We start from the raw sequence: 17,897 nt of genomic DNA, 5'->3' as shown, positions 1-17,897 counted from the left end.
AAACAAAAGCTATATAAACAAAAGCAATCCGTTCAACAAGGCTCTTCTTCTGATGATGTAGATGTTTCTTTTATCTTTTTCTCAAACCCTTTATCTGAAGCTTCATTTGCTCATACAAAAGCTTTTGCTAAACAGATGGTAACATTAGAAACATCCCACAGGCGCACGCATTTGAGTACTGTTCACCGACACTGCCTCCTGAACCCCGTTCCTTTGATCTCACTGACCTTAGCCCCTTGTTCCAACTATGGTCAAAGATAAAAGTCACAGCCTTTGTTAGTCATTTTTTCCCAAATAAAGACTAAAATGCAGTAGGAGGAGCAATGACAGGAGTGATGGTTCCATCAACAGCATCCCTGGATGCACCACCGAGGGGTGAGGCCAGCAGGCTGCAGGGAGAACAGTGGAAGAGATGTTCTGCCAGTTTTTCATGTAGTGCTTGGCCGTTTGACAAGTACACTTGGATGGTGGTTGGCACTTTGTTTTCTGCACAACGTGAACAAAGGGGGCGATTATTTTCTTTTGTAATCGTCTATTCAAGCTCACCCCAAAACTGTTAGCAGCACCAGCTATAATAACAAAGACAATAGGAATTTGTGGAAAGCAAAAAAACATCAAAATGAAGCTGTGTGAGATGTAATTCTGTGCTCTTGTGTGGGTGTGTTGAGTAGGTCGGCTGAGTGGGAGAGAGCCAGGTGAACACAGTGTCAACAGAAAGCACAACTCCTTTTTTTGTCTCGGTTGAAACGTTAAAACATTTACCAGCGCTGCCTCTGTATGTTGGCTGACTTTTCTATATTCTTCCATGTGCACTTCTCCAAGGTGCGTGCGCGTGCGTGCGTGCGTGGGATTTGATTTCACTTCATAGCAAGTAAAATGCTGTTGTGGAGCTGTGGTGTAAGCTAAAGAGATCTCCTGAGCACCTAAAGTGATTAAAGGAAGCGAGGAGCAGTTCACCGAGTCCCAAAAGTTCTCCCAGTGGTGCAGGCAGCTACTGAGGCAGCAGTTAATGAGACAATATTGTACAACACTCTGAGATGGAAGGTAGGCAGCTGGCTCCGCCACAGAAATGGAGACAACATCGACAACACGCTCACTCGCTGAGGTGACAGCCAACGGATTCTAGCAAGTTGAGAGTGACAGAGGCATCTCTGTGTCATGTATGATCCAGAGTCATAATAATAAAATGCAAGAAAAGAAGCATGTGAAAAGAAAAGAAGCAGAGAACGGCAGAGGCAGTTGAGAGGGGAAGGCGTTTGAGATACGCCAGGATAAACCCTGGCTTCTGCGCCACTGCCTTCTTTTCATTTTTGCTGAAGTCAATCCCAGCTGCCTCTGGGAGGAACGGGGCAGACAAATGACAGACTTGAAGGCCTGTGACTGACAATACGTGACCTACATCTGTGGAAAAGTAGGAATGCCCAAATCCAGATATTTATTTGGGAATAAAAGAAGGAAGAATAAATGGTAGGAAATGTTTAAATAGAAATGGTCCTAAATATATCATGGCACATGCACAGATTTTTGACTAAAATGCAAATTCTAGCCCCAATTTTGTCATCTAAATTGTTTGTCTTTTTTAGTCATTTTAGTCGACAAAATATCATAAGGTTATAGTCAACGAAACTATAATGAAGCATTTGATAGTCTTCTGTAGCTGTGATTAAGATGAAGATTCCATGTGACACCAACACTGGTATCAGAATTTGTTTTTATTTCAGACACTTCAGGTGGATGTGTGTGTGACGTCATGTCACGCGGAAGATTCAGGGTCAAGAGTTGCATTATTTGCTCTCAATAATTCAGAGCGTTTGTATGTGTGTTCTCTCTGACATCATTGATGATTAAATGTTAATGTCGTATTCGCACTATTGAAAATGCATTTGATAAACACACGTAACTAGGCAGGAGATTGCGAACACTTTGCTGCATGTCTGAGGTTGACAGAGCGCTGCCACACAGATTGAAGTGTGGGGATGCCAAGTCTCTCAGAACTTCGACAGTGGTGATAGACCGATGTGAAAAAGTACAAACGCATGTACATTTCCCGTCAAATTTCAGCGAAATGTGCGATGAACTAAAAGGTTCAAATACACCGTTGACTCTCCACAGGCTGGTTTATCAAAGCCTTGTATTGCAAAAAATGCACATGGCGGTGGAGTATTGGCAAAACAGCTGGAGAGTGAGCACACTAGCAGGTTATATAAACTTCATGATTGATAAGAGTGGTACTTGAATTATTTATATTTACCTGCTCATGCACTTCAGGATCACTCGACTCTAAATGTCTCTGCAATTTGGCAGTGTTTTTGCCTCACACAACGCAGTTGTTGTTTTCCTTCTGCGTACATTACTCGCGGGCACAGCCTCAAACTGTGTATGTGACGTCCTTGCTGCGTTGGTGGTAGGTTCTCCTGTCTAACTCCTGCAGCCAGGATTTCATTTAGTCTCTGACGGACATTTTGGTCTCCTTCCTTTCATTGATGAAAATGTCAGCACATTTCATCATCATCTTTGTGAAAGGATTTTTATTTGCATATCGTCTCATCTTAGTCAATAATAAAAGGTCGTTGACAATAACTATGATAAGATTTTTCGTCGACAAAATGAACACTGTGTGGCCCTTTTTCCCTGCATGTGAAAAGTGACCTTTTTCCTTCTCCGTTCAGGAATTTGTCTTTTAACAAAGTTCACTTCTTGTGAGAACGTTCCTTTACCTGCACCATGGGGCTGACACCCCCCTATTGAGGCCCTGTCCACTCCACAGCAGTTACACATCTCTTCTGACCTGCAGCACCAGACTGGAAAAACAGTTTTTCTTCAGTCCCCCTCTGTTTTAATATGTTTTATTCAGGGGGGACAAGAAGAAAAAGAAGAAGACATGACAAATTGTATTAATATATTCACTATGCCCTTTTTTCTGGCTTGGCCACCTTCCTTCAGACCTTTCTGTGCCGCACCTGAATACATCCAATTTTATTTCAACATATTTTTCTGTATTTATCGCCATTTTTTTCCCCAACTATGACACCCTTATCTTTTGGAATTACCAGCACACAAAAGATTATTTTAACCCATATGTAATCTGTAACAATAAAGCAGTAGTCTACACCTCCATAAAACTATGAAATGAAAGGAAACATATTTGATTGTGAAAATTGTAATATACAAATTTTTGAATTGGTATTTGCTTAAATTGCATGTTTGTTCTTTCCTTTTTACATTTAGTTTTAAAGAAATCCACCTAAAACTTGTTAGGTTGTCAGGGCTGCCATAAACATCATGATACAAAAAGATGGAAGGATGAATAAGAAACCATCTTTGCCTTAACGCTTATGCAAATTCTTGCCGTTGTTCCAGTCATGCAGCCGGATGGTTTGTTTAGATGGACATGCCTCTAACGTGCTTCTCCCAGCTATTCTGGGAAGCTTCTTGCAGCGAGGCAGGCTGAGGAGGGAATTATTTAAATGGAAGCGCAGCTCATTTGGACTTGCTCTTTGGGGGAATTTTTAATTTTTCAGTGTTAGAGGTCACTTGAAATCTGCATGTCCATTTTAATGCTTTTGTCATGGAATAGAAGCACGTTGAGGTCCCGTTTGCTCTCTTCAAAATTCGGTTCTCTTGCCTCTTATATGCTTGAGTCACGCTGAAATTTTCATGAACCCATTTAATTTGGTGCATTCGCTCAGTCCTGTTTAAAGATGCAAGTGGAACCTCATCATGAATGCTTTGCTTTTGGGCTCCCACTAGATGAGCCTGCACATGCTTTGTGTTGCACATCTTTAGCAGGCTGCTGAAGTTCATTGTTCGACAGGGGTGTGATTTTCGTGCGAGAGTGTTTCACTTGACGTTCAGGGTGAAGAGCTGACACCAGGCAGCCTGGCTGCAGGCAGATTCCTGTGTGTGTGTGTTTGTGAGTGTCTAGGTTGATGTCTGCACCTGTCTTGGTGTTTGAGGATGCAGAGGAGCGAGAGACAAGCCAGCCAAAATTGTAATCTTCAGACACAGAACCAGGCGCCATCCCTTAAAATCACACTGTGGAGAGAAATGGCAGTTTTGCATCTTAATTCTGCAACGCTGGAAATAGATCATACTGACACAAACCTATGAGGCAGAAGGAAACATGAACAGGCTTGACTCCAAGTGCAGTGTGCGTTCTGTTGATGGATAGGTGGTAGATCTGCACAAATCCTTTCATGGCGGTGCAGTACTTCTTCCTGCATTTCTTTTTGTGCAGCGCTCCCGAGGCTGTAGTGAGGAGCAGGGACCGTTGCATAAAATGGGATTAAGATGATTCAGATCAGTGAGGAAACCAGAATCAATTTCATGCAATTCTTTATCTCTAACACTCGATGCATTCAGATCAATGACTTCCTGAAGTGGCTAAAAAACAACATCGCAGTCAGCAGTTGGAAAGAGCAAATTCAGCATTCAGGATGTTTCCTAGAAACCTCCACACTTGTCAAGCAAGTCTCTATCTCATGTTAAACATCCCACTTCATTTGTTCACTTTCTTGTATCGATCAGAAAAAAAAGGTCTATGGAATGTCGCCACAAAATGTTTCGGACTGAGAGTTCATCCAGTGAGAAACTTTGTTTTTTCCATTAGGATAGTGGCACTCAATCACCAGTCTTTATTGCTGGGGGTTTCACATGTATTCACACCCCTCACCAAAACTCAATTTCTCAGAACAGAAGAAGGAAAAGGTCCGTTTCACCTACTTATATGAAAGGAAATATACTACAAAACAATCCATCACTATTTCTCTTTGTAAACTCTACTGCAGTGCTGTCTTTCTACGGAGCCCCGGATGACATGCATGTGTTTATTTTTTTGGATGTCACACGCTTGACTTTATTTTTTTCATCCCGATAACAGTTATCTCAGATCATTTTTATCTCTAAATACAATCGTAAATGTCAGTGCATGCGTAACTGCCTCTCTGGCAAAGCATTTTGTATACATCCACCTGTAGCCACTATGTGTGTGTGTGTATATATATATATATATATATATATATATATATATATATATATATATATATATATATACAGTATACAGTGGTACCTCGGTTCTCGACCACAATCCGTTCCAGACGGCCGTTCGAATTTATGTTTCCTATTACAATGAATGGAAAAAGAAATAATGCGTTCCAAGCCTTAAAATAGTCTTTTGTAGGAGTGAATGTAGAGTGTCTGCTGCAGGTGCGCTGTTCCTCTATGTGTGTGGCCGCTGCATGTGGGAGGGGTTGCTGAGTGAGTGACGTCTCTCCAGAAGTGAAGAGGTGCCCGGTGCATGTCCAGCTCTGAATGTGCGCTTCTGTGCAGTTTGGCTGTGACAAAGTCATAAACCAAGTAACTTAGCTCTGTCCCAGACTCGCCTCATCCCTGTCCCAGCTCCAGCCCACAACAGGACATCAAACCCTGGAGTGTGAGCTCCAGCCTCGGAGGTGTGGAGAGCGAGCACCTCCCCTGTGACACTCTACCACGGTCCAGTGTGGAGACAGGAAAGGTTTTACACCTCAATATGAAGAAAAAACAGTCAGTAAATGTAGCTAACGGGACACGTCTGCATACAGAGGCTGCGTTATACACAATAACAAAGTACTGTACTATGTGTATATATAAAAATAATCTAAAGATAACTCTTATCTCAGGATAAAGAAAATAAAGAATAAAGCCATGCATGTCACATCCAGGGCTCCGTATCTTTGAGATGTTGGTAGTGTGCCTAACAAGCCTTGAGCACTCTCTGCTAACCACTACTTTTGCCTTGTTTTGGTCTGAGAAATTGGTTTGGTTTAAGGTGTGAATACTACATCCAGGTTACTATCAGGATCAAGTGTTCAACTGAGCAGGTCTTGTGTGTATCATGAAAAATACTGACCTGCATGTATTGTGTGTGTAATGTTTGTATAGCATAAGGAACCCGTAGGCATATGTACAGAGAGTCAGCTTTGTATTTGAGTCTGGTGGACAGTGAGCAGCACCACACAGTAAAGGTTCAAAGTTTCTGCAGAGGCAGAATAAGAGATGAGTTATAAACACTGCTATCTTGGGGCAACTTGGAATCTCTGATACAGAACATGCACTTGTGGGAGGAAACGCTCGCATCTCCAGTAAGAGATGAAATGTGATAAGTTGAGGTGGAAACTCCATGTCCAAAAATAAAATATAAGCACAGCTACTTTTGAAAACACTTGAAGGTGAGGTTCAGCAAAAGTCATGTGAGATTGAAAGTTTAATGCTTCCTGGCCTCCTTATTGCAGGGGCTTTCAAAAATGGAAGCCAGCAGAGCACAGTAGTCATAGTCTGGGCTCAGTGTCTGTTTCAGCATCCAGTTCTGTCATGTTATTTCATCTTTCTGTGATTGTTTTTGTTTTTGTCTGAGTTTTGTGGTCTTCACACAGTAAGATTAGGGTGTTTTTGATTACATTTTTGCATGAATAATTTTAATTCCAAACGATTTTGAATGAATTGAATTTGATTTTTTTTCACAAGAAGCAGCACACAGCTGAAGCACTTTCATTGGAGGGAGGGATCCAATTGATCAGATTAATTGATTAACAACATTATTATATTTAGTATTGCATTAACATGGTGGCAGCAAACAGCAATGCTTGTGAAACCTACAGTATGGAACAACACAGCAAAAAAAAAAGAAAGCCTGGTTGCAGGTAGCTCTCTGGGCTATGGGGGGTCCTGCCCATGTCGCCTCATGGGAATTAAGTTCACCAAAATCTGAACAGAAGTCAGTGGAGAGATGAAAGTTATTTTCTGATCTAGCTTGAAATATGCCATAGACCTTGCATATAATAAGATTTCTCTGTAATCTTTGATGCTGCCTTTGGGAGTTCGAACAAAAATTTCTAGATTTTTTTGCTTCGGATTTCGAACGAAAATCCAGAACTCGAATGCCCCCGGAAAAAAACTTAACGTGCACGGACCGATCAGCTGACCCACGACGCGCTTTGTTATTGTGTATAACGCAGCCTCTGTATGCAGACGTGTCCCGTTAGCTACATTTACTGACTGTTTTCTCTTCATATTGAGGTGTAAAACCTTTCCTGTCTCCACACTGGACCGTGGTAGAGTGTCACAGGGGAGGTGCTCGCTCTCCACACCTCCGAGGCTGGAGCGCTCACTCCAGGGTTTGATGTCCTGTTGTGGGCTGGAGCTGGGACAGGGATGAGGCGAGTCTGGGACAGAGCTAAGTTACTTGGTTTATGACTTTGTCACAGCCAAACTGCACAGAAGCGCACATTCAGAGCTGGACACGCACCGGGCACCTCTTCACTTCTGGAGAGACGTCACTCACTCGGCAACCCCTCCCACATGCAGCGGTCACACACATAGAGGAACAGCGCACCTGCAGCGGACACTCTACGTTCTACAATGCATTATTTCTTTTTCCATTCATTGTAATGGGAAAAATGTATTCAGATTTCAAACGAATGGACGAAGACTAGGCTCCTTATACAGAGGCTTTCTATTTGATGGAATCTACAGTGTCTACTGAAGTGTACTGGTCGATGGATGACAGTAGCAGCACAGTTTTAAAATGACTCGCAGCACCCACTTCCTCATTAGTCAAAACCAGCTGACGTTCTACCAGCATCTGTGTCACTGCATTTCTAACATCTATGCCTGTCCAACACTTCCTCGTCTCCATTGCTCCCTTCACCTACACAGCCATTGAAGTGCGATCCAGTCAACTGACATCCTTCCTCGGGTGTCTGCACAGACTACATTCATCATGACTCCATGGTCTTGCTTGTATTTCCTGTGCTACCTGGCATCAGCAGGAGGTGGACTGTCACGGGGATTTTTGAATTGCTCTCATTTGGAGGCTCATTCTTTTGTGCACCAAAAACTCCATGTATCCTTGACTCTGCTGCATGGAAACTGTCCACAGAAACTGAAGCGGTGAGGTTCAAGCGTTATGTTTCGGTAATAAGTCAAGTGTTTTTGTGCACTTGATCTAACAGTGCATTTAAAAACACGAACTCCTTTGTTTGTGTTGTACTGCGCCTGGAGACTGTGCTTTTCTCTCGCTGGCTTGACTTCCTCTAGCGTCAGATGACGTATCACTTGTGTTTAAAATAAAACTTCTATTCTTCAGCGATTGAAAGCTCTCACTCCGTGTTGTCGAATCCTGAGTGTATATGTGTGGATAGAAATAGGCAGCCACCCACATATCATTAGGGAGATGGAGGGAGAGAAAGACTGTGGCTGTGACAGTGTAGGAGCAATAAGCGCGCGGCGGAAAATATGTCGGTCACAGTTTGACACAGCTTTCTGTATTTTTGTTGCTCTCACATTTAACTAAGTGTATTTTTGAAATGGAAAGGTCCTCAGAGTTTGCTATAACCAGAGCGGTTTGGTGGAGCGAGCACTTACATTCCCAAAGACATTATGATGATCATCCAGTTTCATATTACTCATTGGGTGAGTGGGAAGAGCGTAGGCTGTTTCACTATAATTCCACCGCTACTTTGATAGGATGGAACAGCGGAACAGAAGGAGTTCACCCCTTGTGAGGTGAAGGGGAGACCAGTCATCAGAAATGTATGGGAGGTGGGGTAACATGTTGCAACATCCCATCCCAAAAATGTAAAAGCATTTGTACCCATGATTCATTGTGGAGGCTGTTGCAAATACAGATCCGGTGTAGGTACCAAATGTGTCCGCTTTCCAAATATGTCCTACCTGCCGCGGAGTGATGACGTCACACCCGGTGTATACGATATCTTTTAATGTTTTAATGAGCCAGAGGAAATTGAAATAAAGGATTTGAAGTCAATTTCTACCACATACGTAGCATTTATTTCCACAAAATCGTTTGCGAAGCTTATGTCCGTTCTTCTCCGCAGTCTGCGGAACAACGCGTCGTGATTGGCTGACATGTACGGAGCTTTGTTTTTCTTTGATATCGCACAGGAAATCACAGTAGACTTCACAGTAGGCACTTAAACACATCCAGATACATTTTTATTCATTTACCAGGGAAAATATGCATCTATGAAGGAGTTTTCATCTCTACCAAATCGGTGCTACCACTACCGCGTTAGCCGAAAGACGTACATGTCAGCAAATCATGACGCGTTGTTCCGCAGACTGCGGAGAAGAACGGACATAAACTTCGTAAGCGATTGGATGACGTGTCGTATTTTGTGGAAATAAATGCTACGCATGTGGTAGAAAAGGCCTTGAAATCCATTATTTCAATTTCCTCTTGCTCATGAAAACATAAAAAAAAAGATCTTGTATATGCCAGATGTGACGTCACCACTCCGCGGCAGGGAGGACACATTTGGCATCTACACTGGAAATTTGTATAGAAGAGAGAAGCTGATGCTTCCACCACACACAAGCTGAAAACAAATCTTACGCACTGTATCTTTGATTCTTTTAGGAAGCTGTTGAATGTGAAGATCATTGATGATGAGGAGTATGAGAAGAACAAGACTTTCACCATTATTTTGGAGGAGCCCATCTTGCTGGAGGTTGGACAGAGACATGGTAGGTCCTCCTTTAAAATCCCGGTGGCCTCCTTTACTGCCATGACTGAGGCCTTACAAGCCAGCCAAACCTTTGAAAAGACGTTTTTCAGGCTTATACGCCTTTGTCCATCCTAACAGGGGACACCAACGACAACAAGGGCCCTGCGGGGTCTGAGGACGTGACAAAGATGGGCTGCCCTTGTCTGGGAGAGCACACCAAGCTGGAAGTGGTCATCGAAGAGTCATATGAATTCAAGGTATGAGAGGATGAGAGGATGATAATGTAGTACCATAAATCATTTTGATGGTACTACATTATGATGTAGTACAATAAAGTGATAGTGGGCTGGTGGTCTACTCACTAGTGACTGTGTAGTTGCCATTTTTTTAACAGGATGAGAACAAGCAATGTGCAAGCAATTTATTACTTTTGTTCCTAATGTTATTAAAATGCTATTAACTGTTATCATTATTATCGAAAATCAAATTACAAGTAGAACACAAATGCATATAGTGTAATGAAAATGTGGGAGACGACTCATACTGAAGCTGAATGTATGTCTCAGTTCCTATTAAACAAGATGTCAGATGTTCTTAAGTTTGTTAAAACACGTCAATGCCACATAAAGAGTTAGTGGAGTATACAGTGGTGGAAAATACATTTTTACCCCCTACATTGTATGGTGAGCTACTGGCGAGACTACTGACTATTAATTTGATAGTTACTGATTTTATCTGATGGTTTACTGATTTTTTTTTTTATCAGATTTGAAATTCGGTCGTGAACTGATGATACTCAGTTTGTTGGTTTTTTTTGTGAAACTTAAACCAAAAAATTGTTTGTGTCTGCATAATGCAATCACACCTTTGGAAACAAAGATTTTCCTAGATTTCTTATGATAATATTTGCGATAGCGTCAAATGTTAAGGGTGTGCAAAAATATATTTTCCACCCTGTTGGTGTGCTTGTGAGCACATCACAGGCTCTTAACCCATTAGTTTTTTTCAATGACGTCACTATTTCAAAAGGATGTAGCTTAAAATGGGTAGTGATGAAGGTATAATGTAAATTATACTGTAAATCTTCAGCTTATGACCTTAATTTTTCATATATTTTCGGATGATCTAGCTCAGGGGTCTCAAACTGATTCACAAATGGGCTGCAGTGGATGCATGGTTCCAACCAAACAATGTGAAGATGAAACAAACAGCACAGACTGACACACTACTGATAACAGTCTTCATACATTGGTGAGAAGGTGAGTGGCTGGAACAATAACCTGCACCCACTTTGGCCCCTTCAGGACCAGTTTGAGACTCCTGATCTAGATTATCAACCATCACCCTGTTTCTCGAATGAACACAGACTCGCTGGCTACTTGACAGTGTTGTCACAGTTACTTTGAAAAAGTAGTCTGACTACTGATTACTCCCTCAAAAAGTAACTAGTTACTTTACTGATCACTTGAATTCAAAAGTAACTCAGTTAGATTACAAGTTACTTGTCAAGTTACATTTGGAAGCCAATGACAGCTCTCATTGCCTAAACAATATCTTTTATGTCAATTTTGAGGTATTAGTTCTTGGGGCTCCAGTGTTTTTCCACGTTTGGGGTCTTTTTTTTTTTTAGCACAATCTCAGTTATATAAATGTACAGTCAATGTTTTGCTCTCTCACCCATTGGACCAAAAATCACACACAAAAAGCAACAAGTATGAAAAACAAAACAAAGTGATATATTGACATTCAAATAATAAAATGTAGGGAATGCCCCATTATTTTTGTTATTATTTTCCTTTTCTGCTTTTTTAAAGTTTAGTAAGTCTCAGAGTGTCATGTTACCTGTTGGCCACCTGGAGGCAGTAGTTGGACTTAAGTGGCTGCTGTTACTCGCCTCTACGCTCCATTGCCGCCGATCAGAATTTTATTTCTGAATTTCGAGGGAAAACCCAACATCAGTACATCCTGCACCAAAGAACAAATAAATAAAAGTCTAAAAATATGTGATATAAGAGTAATGTGTTACTAAGTAACGCAGTACTGGCATACACTTCTCCTGGCTAGCATTAGCCACCAAGCAAACCAGGATTCAACACAGGACAAAAAGCTTATTCTTATGCTATTCTAATTATTTCATTTTACTTACCTTGTTGTTAGACAGTGTACTGTTATATTTTCCCATATTTGTGGTGTGTGTGTACTGTAGTGTAGCATCACTGCTGCTGCCAACGTTACTCAAAACCGATCATTGAAAACATAAGCATGAGACAGCAGTGTTTACGCTCTATGCATTACTGGAATCGGTATTCAAATGTAATGAAGAATGTTCTTGAGTTCAATACTGGTTAACTGACAGAGACATGGCTCAGTTCTGTGTATCTGTCTCACCTCCACGTTTGTCTGTGATGACAAACAAATTGCTCCAAACTAAATCAGTGACCATTTCACCCACGTGTGTTGTTCTCTCGCACACACGTCCAACACATTATTTACTTAATGAATTCATATCACAACAATTTCGCTGAACTAGAATCACACATTACATCTCTCATCTGGTCCAGTGGAGACATGTCTCTTCTACACACCGCGAAATAATTTCAGTGAGAGACTACTGCATCATATCAGAATCCTTGCAGACTTGTACAAAGCAGGTGCCCTGTGGGAGGGGCTCAGGGAGTAAATGGCACCAAACCCACTAACAACATGCCTCCGTATGAGTCATGTCAGAGTGTGCTCTGCATGGTGTATAATAAAGCAATTGATTGGACTCCCTTTGCCAGAGACACTCACTCATGCTCACTAGCTTCATGAATTTCTTCGCGGCCCAGGAAAGGTGGAGAGGATTTTAGCTTTGGTGACCTTTTTGGCTAATAATGTGGTCCTGTTGGGAGCAACGGACCAGCACCATTGATGCACCTCAGCCAGTATGGATGCCTCCAGAGAAAATTATAATGCTGTCATTCCCTTTTTCCTGCTGCTTTCCCTCCTTCATAATGGGATTATCCTCATTTCCCTGAGTCCTGACATCCACTAATATATCTTCCGGTCGCTCTGTCTGATCTCATACATCAATCCTTGACTGATGCGTGTGTTTAATGAGCTAATATTTCATCTGTTGACAAATTTCCTATAGGACTGATATGATTGACTGTAGCAATAACCTGACCTTTCAACTCTGTCTCCGCAGAGCACGGTGGACAAGCTGATCAAGAAGACGAACCTGGCGCTGGTGGTGGGCAGCAGCAGCTGGAGAGAGCAGTTTGTTAGTGCTGTAACCGTCAGTGCAGGTGAGTCCTGCAGGGTCTCATCTGCTCCTCTGTCTTCATCCTGCTGCCGGAAGATGAAACCTGCAGGCGGATTTTGGGACCAGCAGCTGGTCCTCTCCGGCTTCAACTATGTACCAGCTCAGTCGTCACCGTTCGATCAAAAAAAAAAACTTCATTGAGCTGGTCCACAAGAAAACCATATCTCATACTGTGAACTGTCCCTCACACAACTCACATCCTGAACCCGACAGTCCTCATGATCATAAACTATTTTCCTTCCTATCTTTCAGGCACTCTCAAGTGCAGACGTCGCTTAAGTTAAAAGCAACAATGTATCATTCATTTTAGGTGCGCATTCCTCTTCCTGAGTGCACAGGCTGTGTCTAAATAAGAACGCTGGCCTCCTGCCACCAAACATTTAAGCGTCTGAGGGGTTGAGTCATTCCTCACTTTACTGATTCACTGTGATGATCTTAAAGGTGGGCACCGACGTGTTTGCTGTTCTGTTGGGTGCAGATATGTTCCACAAACTCAATGAAACTCAGCTCAAACAACCAACTTATCGCGGTTATGTTCTGTCTTTTATCATTGAAGAAGTTTAGAAGACGTTACCTGTTTGTTTTAGTTAACAACATAAGCACCAACCGTTAGCATGCTTGCTAAGCTAGCGATCAAAACGTGTGACTCTGTGCTTTAGATTTCTGGTAATACAAACAGCGTCTCCTGAATATTGAATTTTATCCAGAAACTTAGTTTAATCCAGATATCTGCTGAAGGAAGCGTGTTGACACCAGCTCCATGACAGGGACGGCGGTTGCTTCGAAGCGCTGATTCTGGCTCTTAAGTTAAACTAGTTGATCGGTCAGCACTTTGCATTGCTTTGTATGGCTCCTTGCTACAATACTATACAGTCTAAAAGACTGAAGGTAAAGCATGTAGAAGAGAAACAGGATGAGTGTGTTCTTCAATGTAGGAACACAATGTCAAAATGCCATTAGGGAACATTGGTTAGAAGGGAGCACATTGTGGTGTTCTACATGTTCACTGGTTAAATCCTCCTCTTTTATCGTGATTCATAAATGCACATACAAACAGCAATCTGCAGAAGGTGCTGCTGTATTCATTATTGATCAGTATCAAGGCAGTCTGTCAGTCCCTTATTCGTCCCTTGTTCTCCCCAGGTGATGATGATGAGGAGGAGAGCGGGGAGGAGCGCTTGCCTTCCTGCTTTGACTACATTATGCATTTTCTGACGGTTTTCTGGAAAGTCCTCTTTGCGTTTGTTCCGCCCACTGAGTACTGGAACGGCTGGGCCTGCTTCTTCGTCTCCATATCGCTGATCGGTGTCCTGACAGCTGTGACTGGAGACTTGGCCTCTCATTTCGGCTGCACCGTAGGTCTGAAGGATTCCGTCACTGCGGTGGTGTTTGTGGCCCTCGGCACATCGGTTCCAGGTGGGTGTTGTTATATCTGTCAGCTCTTAGTTGGTGAGTAGGGAGCAGCTGCTGGAGGACAGGCCTTACCTTCAGTAGCTGCTGTCACACTGACGCACCTGAGTGCTGGATCATTATAGGGCCTGTCCAATGTTCCCATCTCTTCTGACTCGTGTATATGTTGGAATAGTTGAACTCTATTTCTACACAAGATGTCAGAGCCACATTCAGATGTGCTGATCTAACCAGTTACGACAAATTAGGTGTGTTCATCGGAGGAGAACACCTACTCCAAGGACATTATAAAAATAGCAGATTTGCTGTGATGTTTTTTATATTTTATTTTTTTTTTAATCCACAGAGCACCACTAGAATCTATTGCCATTTCAAACTCATAGAATAAGGATTTATAACAAGACTAGAAAAGCACTCAGAGAGTACAAACAGCCAAACACCTCCAACGCAATCACCCGATGACAAATAACTTTGAAAAGCAAAACATTCCTGGATCCAGACGATGATCTGGAACACTCCCAAAAGTCACATTTCACATTCAGTATTTCCTCGTCCGAATCCGTCCACAACTTTTCCATTGAAAACACAACCTCCTTTGTGGAGGTGAAAATATGCTTTTGGTACTTTAATTTATGAGTTAGCTAGCTCCTATTCTCCTTATGTAAAACACATGTAACATATGAATCAGAGACTTTATCTGCTGTGGTCATACAGATATTGTTCATCTATGGTAAAAGTTGTTTCATGTTTTACTGCAAATAAAAAATTTAACTGAAGTCAGCTAACTCAAAGTTGCTTTGGAATTCCATAGCTCAAACCACATCATTGGGACACAAGGGTGCGACGAGTTTCCAGATACTAGAAGGAAAAAGCAAAACAAAAGTTCTGAGTGTACTCAGGGTTCTGTCAACTTTAGTCAAAAACCTTTTTCATTTCTCTGTATGAAAGCGGGTTCTCTTTGTGGTTTTTGTAAGCATTTACAATAATTTATTCTGGAACTTTTTCTTGCTGCAAGTAAAAAATGTAAACAGCACTCCTCTTGCCTTCCTGTCGAGAAGTCATTGGAGAATGTGAGGAACTACTTCCTCGACAAGCTAAACAGATGCGGCTTTCAATGCAAATGTGTGTTATATTTTGGTGAGCGTGGGCATTTGTCAGAAGTCACTTAAAGCCTTCCTCTCCTGCTTATGTCTTCCCTCCACAGACACATTTGCCAGTAAAGTGGCTGCCATCCAGGATCAATATGCGGATGCCTCCATTGGCAACGTGACGGGCAGCAATGCAGTCAACGTCTTCCTGGGCATCGGGGTGGCATGGACCATCGCGGCAGTGTACTGGCACAGCAAGGGCAAGGTGTTTAAGGTGGAGCCCGGTTCGCTGGCCTTCTCTGTTACCCTCTTCACCATTATGGCACTGCTGTGTGTCATGGTGCTGCTCTACCGCCGCCGGTCCAGTGTATCCGGAGGGGAGCTCGGTGGCCCACGGACAGCCAAGCTCCTTACCTTCTTCCTTTTCCTCTCTTTGTGGTTCATCTACATCATGTTGGCCTCTCTGGAGGCCTACTGCCATGTGCCTGGCTTCTGAGCTGGAGGAAGCAGTGACACCACCAGCTGCACATGTTTCTATGATCTCCTCTTCATGTCACTTTTCTTACTGTTGGTACCATTACCTCTTAGGTCACAGACTTTACTAGAGCACAATCCTTTGCTGTGATGGACAGCTGAAGCTATTGGAACACAGCTTTTTTTTGTACCCTGAAACACTGATCCAGCAACTGTGTGTGCCATCTCTGAATGTGAGTACATTAGAATGACATGTAGGTTGACATGATGGCCATAAGAGAAAAGTCTTGATGTTTATAACCCAAACTTTACATTTAATATTCATCTGTGAACGATGGACACTATCGTATTTGAGGTCTGTAACCGAGTTTTTGTGTTTACTTTTGCACGTTTTTAATGACAATATATTGGTGATACATTTTTAATTACCCTGTGAAATGTTGACTTGACGTGTTCCTGTACATGTGAAGCTCACTGCCTGAAGCACTTCCTCCCTTTTGGTTTTCCTTGAACCACAGTGGTGTTTGACTCAGTCAGGGGTCAAAGTGTATTTTTTTCCAGTGTTTGATGGTGGAGGAGAGTTACTGCTATTAGTCGTAACACGTGTTTCTCAAAGCACATTTTCATAGGGGTGTGTGGTGTCTATGTGTGAGGCTTTTCCTTGAGATGTGATCCCATTTTTTTAATGTGAAGATGTCCTAATAACAAAGAGAGCGACTGACGTACATACAACTTCCACACACCTTGGGAAGATTTTCCTAGAGAAGCACAGAGGAAGGTCAAAGATTCGGAACATATGATTGGGATTTGAGTATTTGATGTGCTGAAATTGAAGTGTGCCCCCTAGTGTCCCAACAGTTGATATTGAAATGTGTTTTTTTTTTGTTTTGTTTTGTTTTTGTTTTATTTAACCAATGTAGAGCCATATTTATTGTAATAGTGCTGCAGTTAAAAGTATTTCTATGATATACTCTACTTTGATTGATATGCACGGTTACTGTATAAAAAGTGGAAATAAATGTTGCTATATGACAGTTTGAGCTCATTTTCATTCATCTAAATTGGAAAAAAAACGGTATAGACCTCAGGCCCGATTGGAACAAGTCGATAGCAGAATCATCTTTATTGGACGTTGCATGTCTTTACTCTAGTTACATTTGCTTTCAAGGTGACGCAAACAAAGTGACGTGTACAAAAGTCACGCCACAGTAATGCAAATTTCAGATTGTTGTTTTGTCTGAATAGTGTATTTAATATTATAAATTTAGCCATGTAAATGGATCAGATGTGACAGCCTAGAAGCACTCGGGTGTGTTCTGTAAACTCACAGCTTCCATGTACTGGGGGGATGTTCTACTGTCTGAGTGTCTCTCGGGGGCTCACTCCACTATTTGGGAGGCATGGAGGAATGCAACCCTGAAGCTTCTTCTGGATGCAAACCGTCAAAGTTCAAAAAGTTTCATGACTTCGTGTCTCATTACATTCTGTGAAGGAGGCACAAGCAACTTACGCAGGTGACTCAACCTTCACGGCACAGCTTTCAGGACCTGGGACAGCTCTTCTTAAAAAACGCAACGAGTCATTGCTGTATGATCCCAGTTCTTGATGTTACGGTGAAGACGACTCAGCCGTGCCACAAATGAGCAACTGTGAAACGAAACACATGCACAAATCAAAAAAAGAAACAAGGAAAAGGAAAGTTAAAAAGTAAAGTAAAGGTAGTGTACACCGCCAGTGCGCCATATGTGCCGTTTTGTTGCCAGACGAGAAAGTATATCAGTCACACAATCATATCAAGCTCATCGTCTTACTTTTCCATGTAAGCGCTTTAAATAGCACATATTATGTCAATAACTACTACTGCCCTCCAGTGGTCAAGACTATGTCCTGCTTTTAGTCGTAACCAACTATGGACTGTTTCAGAACACGTACTGTATCTTCATATGGAATAAGGTGAATTAGATTAACCACGAAAATATCCTCCTATATTCGAACTATATGCATTTATAAAGTCCAATCTTGGCCCATCTAACAGTGGAGTGTGATGAAGACAGAATGCAATGGTAACACGCTGGGGAATCTGGTGATGAAGAACAAAATACCTGTTCGACCCGAGGT

At 42.1% G+C, this 17,897-nt stretch overlaps 1 protein-coding gene across 1 annotated transcript in view; it reads left to right on the top strand.

Annotated features, from left to right (window-relative positions):
• Nucleotides 1-16,813, top strand: part of slc8a4a (solute carrier family 8 member 4a) — a 28,038-nt gene extending 11,225 nt beyond the window's left edge. Inside the window, exons 5-9 of the mRNA XM_053847491.1 lie at nucleotides 9,416-9,522; nucleotides 9,642-9,760; nucleotides 12,691-12,790; nucleotides 13,951-14,223; nucleotides 15,422-16,813. Coding sequence (XP_053703466.1) covers nucleotides 9,416-9,522; nucleotides 9,642-9,760; nucleotides 12,691-12,790; nucleotides 13,951-14,223; nucleotides 15,422-15,801 — 979 coding nt within the window. The 3' untranslated portion in view covers nucleotides 15,802-16,813. The remainder of the gene's footprint in view (nucleotides 1-9,415; nucleotides 9,523-9,641; nucleotides 9,761-12,690; nucleotides 12,791-13,950; nucleotides 14,224-15,421) is intronic.
• The last annotated feature ends 1,084 nt before the right edge of the window (nucleotides 16,814-17,897 follow it).

This window comes from Synchiropus splendidus, chromosome 17 (genome assembly GCF_027744825.2).
Source record: "Synchiropus splendidus isolate RoL2022-P1 chromosome 17, RoL_Sspl_1.0, whole genome shotgun sequence".
In the NCBI taxonomy this organism is placed as follows: domain Eukaryota; kingdom Metazoa; phylum Chordata; class Actinopteri; order Syngnathiformes; family Callionymidae; genus Synchiropus; species Synchiropus splendidus.
This window is presented reverse-complemented; position numbering and strand designations above follow the sequence as displayed.